Source organism: Coturnix japonica, unplaced genomic scaffold (assembly GCF_001577835.2).
Source record: "Coturnix japonica isolate 7356 unplaced genomic scaffold, Coturnix japonica 2.1 chrUnrandom772, whole genome shotgun sequence".
NCBI classification, from domain to species: Eukaryota; Metazoa; Chordata; class Aves; order Galliformes; family Phasianidae; genus Coturnix; species Coturnix japonica.
In genome coordinates this window covers 17,169-22,314 of record NW_015440132.1, presented here as the reverse complement: position 1 = coordinate 22,314, position 5,146 = coordinate 17,169, and the positions used below count along the sequence as shown (strand labels likewise).

At 47.4% G+C, this 5,146-nt stretch overlaps 1 protein-coding gene across 1 annotated transcript in view; it reads right to left on the bottom strand.

Annotated features, from left to right (window-relative positions):
- Window positions 1-3,575: 3,575 nt before the first annotated feature.
- Window positions 3,576-5,146, bottom strand: part of SND1 (staphylococcal nuclease and tudor domain containing 1) — a 9,262-nt gene continuing 7,691 nt past the window's right edge. Inside the window, exon 4 of the mRNA XM_015851198.1 lies at window positions 3,576-3,756. Within this exon, the coding sequence (XP_015706684.1) occupies window positions 3,576-3,756 (181 nt within the window). The remainder of the gene's footprint in view (window positions 3,757-5,146) is intronic.

Sequence of the window (5,146 nt, the reverse complement as noted above, 5' to 3'; positions counted from 1 at the left end):
CACCCTATAACCACCGACCTATAACCCACCCGTATACCCAACCAACCCCTATAACCGACACCTAATAACGCCACCCTATAACCACCCTATTAACCCACCGACCCTTATAAAGCCGACCTTATAACCCAGCGCGTAACCCACCCTATAACCCACCAACCCTATAACCGACCCTATAAACCCACCCTATAACCCACCACCACCCACTAACCCACCACCCTATAACCCACCCTAGTAACCCACCGTAATTTAGAACCCACCCTATAACCCACCCTATAACCCACCGACCCTATAACCTAGACCCGCATAAAGCCACCCTATAACCCACCCTAAACAAACCGACCCTAATAACCACCCATATTACACCCCACCCTATTAACACCCTATAACCAACCAAAAACTATAAGCCGACCCTATAACCCACCCTTATAACCCACCCATATAACCCACCCTAAAACCCAACCTATCAACCCACCTATAACCACCAACCCTATAAACCACCCTACTAACCCACCCTATAACCCACCAAACCCTATAACCGACCTATAACCGCCACCCTGACTAACCCACCCTATAACCCACCCCTATAAACCGACCCATAACCCACCCTATAAACCCACCCGTAATAAGCCCCACCGACCCTATAACCCACCTATACCCACCTATGAAACCCACCCTATAAGACCCACCAACCCTAATAACCGACCCTATGAACCCCACCCTATAACCCACCCTATAACCGGACCCTTTAACCGACCCTATAACCACCTATAACCAAACCGACCCTATAACCACCTATAAACCCCAACCCTATGAACCCACCGACCCTATAACCGGACTATAACCACCTATAACGCGAACCATAACCACCCCTATAAAACCGACCTATAACCCACCCTATAACCCACCCTATAACCCACCAAGCCCTATAACCGAACCCTATCAACCCCACCCTCATAACCCACCTAGACACACCTATAACCCACCCTATAACCCACCCTATAACCAACGACCTATACCCACCCTAATTAAACCCGCCCTATAACCCACCCTATAACCAAACCGACCCTATAACCACCCTATAACCAACCCTATTACCCACCCTATAACCCACCCATACCCAACCCTATAACCCACAAACCCTATAAACCACCCTATAACCCATACTATGAACCCACCCTAAACCCACCCTATTAACCCACCCTATTAACCCACCTATAACCACGCGACCCTATAAACCCACCCTAGTTAACCCACCCTATAACCCACCAAACCCTATAACCGACCCTATAAACCACAACCCTATAAACCAAACCGACCCTATAACCACCCCTATTAACCCACCCATATAACCCACCAACCCTATGAACCGAGCCCTATAAAAACCACCCTAACCCACCCGGTATAACTCACCTAGTAACCGACCCTATAACCACCTATAACCCAACCACCCTATAACCGACCTATAACCCACCCAAAACCCACCCTATAAACCAGCCGACCCTATAACCGACCCTATAACCCAACCCATACCCACCCACTATTAACCCACCCTATAACCACCCTATTAACCCACCGCTATAACCCACCCTATAAACCCCACCCTATAACCCACCCGATAACCCACCCTATAACCCAACCCGGACCCTATAAACTTGACCCTATGAAACCCACCCTATAACCACCCTATAACAATCCGACCTATAACCCACCCCTATAACCGACCCTATAAACCCACCCTAAACCCACCCTATAAACCCACCCTATAACCGACCTATAACCACCTATAACCCACCAACCCTATAACCGACCCTATAAACCCACCCCTATAAAACCCACCAACCCTATTAACCCACCCATAACCCACCCTTAACCCACCTGACCTATAACCGACCTATAACCACCCCTAAAACCAACCAACCCTATATATAACCGGACCCTATAACCCACCCTATAACCCACCCTTATCTCCCACCCTATAACCCACCCTATAAACCCACGCAAACCTATAACCGACCCTATAACCCACCCTTAACCCACCAACCCTATAACCAAACCCATAACAACCCACCCTATAAACCCACCCTATAAACCGCGACCCGGTATAACCCCACCTATAAACACCACCCATACCGCGAGCCCTATAACCCACCCTATTAACCCACCCTATAAACCCCCTTATAACCCACCAACCCCTATAACCACCCGCTATAACCCACCTATAACCCACCATATAACCGACCCTATTAAACCGACCTATACCCCACCCTAATACCAACCGCCCTATAACCCACCCTATAACCCACCTTAACCCACCGACCCATAAGCCGACCCTAAGCCCACCGTATAAGCCACCCTATAACCCACCCTATGAACCGACGCCTATAACCCACCCTATTTAACCCACCCTATAACACCAACCTATAACCGACCTATAACCCACCTATAAACCCCCCTATAACGACCCTATAACCGACCCTATAACCCACCCTATAACCAACCGACCCTATAACCCACCCTATAACCCCCTATAACCACCCTACGTAACCCGCCCTATTAACCCACCCTATCAACCAAAACCGACCCTATAACCACCCTATAACCCACCCTATAACCCAACCCGTACCCTATACCTCACCCTATAACCCACCCTATAACCACCCTATAAACCCACCCTATAACCCCCTATAACCCACCCTATAACCCTCCCTTAAACCTACCCTATAGCCTACCCTATTAAACCCACCCTATAACCAACCCACCCTATAATCCTACCCTATTTTTATGGATAGCTGTCCCAAACTCTCCCCCTAAAAATCCATCCAAGCCACAACCCCACCATACTTTCCTACATAATCACGCGAATGCCACCCCTGCCCTAAAAATAAAACAACCCCAACAACCACTAATCCACATTGAAAGCTCCCCACGCTCTTATATTTCCTATTATCTTCAGCCACCAACTATTCAAAACAGACCCCTTTGAAGGAACCACCCATCCCACCAGAGTCCCCCGTATATCCCTAACACTTTTCCACTCAAGACAATGCATTCCAACGCTCATCAACCCGGAAAGTAATGGCTCTGAATTCCTTCCTTACCCGTCAGATCCCAACACGCCATCACCCTACAGCGAAACCAAACCACCCCCCTAATAACCACTAACACCGATATCCCCACAAAAGGTTATAGGGTGGGTTATAGGGTGGGTTATAGGGTCGGTTATAGGGTTGGTGGGTTATAGGGTGGGTTATAGGGTCGGTTATAGGGTTGGTGGGTTATAGGGTGGGTTATAGGGTGGGTTATAGGGTGGGTTATAGGGCCGGTTATAGGGTGGGTTGGTTATAGGGTGGGTTATAGGGTCGGTTATAGGGTGGGTTATAGGGTGGGTTATAGGGTGGGTTATAGGGTGGGTTATAGGGTGGGTTATAGGGTGGGTTGGTTATAGGGTGGTTTATAGGGTGGGTTATAGGGCCGGTTATAGGGTGGGTTATAGGGTGGGTTATAGGGTCGGTTATAGGGTCGGTTGGTTATAGGGTGGGTTATAGGGTGGGTTATAGGGTCGGTTATAGGGTCGGTTATAGGGTCGGTGGGTTATAGGGTGGGTTATAGGGTGGGTTATAGGGTCGGTTATAGGGCCGGTTATAGGGCCGGTTATAGGGTGGGTTATAGGGTCGGCCCATACTCACGTTGCCGTAGTCGATGTAGAAGATGTGGATCTTTGTGGGGGATTCCACCTTCTCCACCCGAGCCCTGTACCTGGAATGGGGGATTATATGGGGTTTGATATGGGGTTTGATATGGGATATGGGGTTTTATATGGGGTTTTATATGGGATATGGGGTTTTATATGGGGTTTTATGGGGTATGGGGTTGTATGGGGTTTTATGGGGGGATATGGGGTTTTATGGGGGGATATGGGGGATATGGGGTTTTATATGGGGTTTTATGGGGTTTTATATGGGATATGGGGTTTTATATGGGGTTTTATGGGGTATGGGGTTGTATGGGGTTTTATATGGGATATGGGGTTTTATGGGAAGATATTGGGGATTTGGGGTTTTAAAGGGGGATATGGGGTTTTATATGGGGTTTATATGGGATATGGGGTTGTACGGGGTTTTATGGGGGGATATGGGGAGATATGGGGTTTTATATGGGGATATGGGGTTGTATAGGAAGATATGGGGGATTTGGGGTTTTAAAGGGGGGGGATATGGGGTTTTATATGGGGGGATATGGGGTTGTATGGGGAGATATGGGGTTTTAAAGGGGGGGATATGGGTTTTATATGGGGTTTTATGGGGTTTTATGGGGGATATGGGGTTTTATGGGGGGATATGGGGTTTTATATGGGGTTGTATGGGGGGATATGGGGTTTTATGGGGGGAGACGAGAGGATATGGGGTTTATATGGGGTTTTATATGGGATATGGGGTTGTATGGGGTTTTATGGGAGGATATGGGGGGATATGGGGTTTTATATGGGGTTTTATATGGGGATATGGGGTTTTATGGGAAGATATGGGGGATCTGGGGTTTTAAAGGGGGGGGATATGGGGTTTTATGGAGGATATGGGGTTTTATATGGGATATGGGGTTGTATGGGGTTTTATGGGGGGATATGGGGTTTTATATGGGGTTTGATATGGGATATGGGGTTTTATATGGGATATGGGGTTGTATGGGGTTTGATATGGGGGGGATATGGGGTTTTATATGGGGTTTTATATGAGATATGGGGTTTTATATGGGGTTTTATATGGGGTTTATATGGGGTTTATATGGGGTTTTATATGGGATATGGGGTTGTATGGGATTTTATGGGGTTTTATATGGGGTTTTATATGGGATATGGGGTTTTATGGGATTTTATGGGGTTTTATGGGGGGTATATGGGGGATATGGGGTTTTATATGGGGTTTTATATGGGATATGGGGTTTTATATGGGGTTTTATGGGGTTTTATATGGGATATGGGGTTTTATATGGGGTTTTATGGGGTTTTATGGGGGGATATGGGGTTTGATATGGGGTTTTATATGGGGTTTTATATGGGGGATATGGGGTTTTATATGGGGTTGTATGGGGGGATATGGGGTTTTATATGGGGTTTTATGGGGTTTTAATGGGGGATATGGGGTTTTAT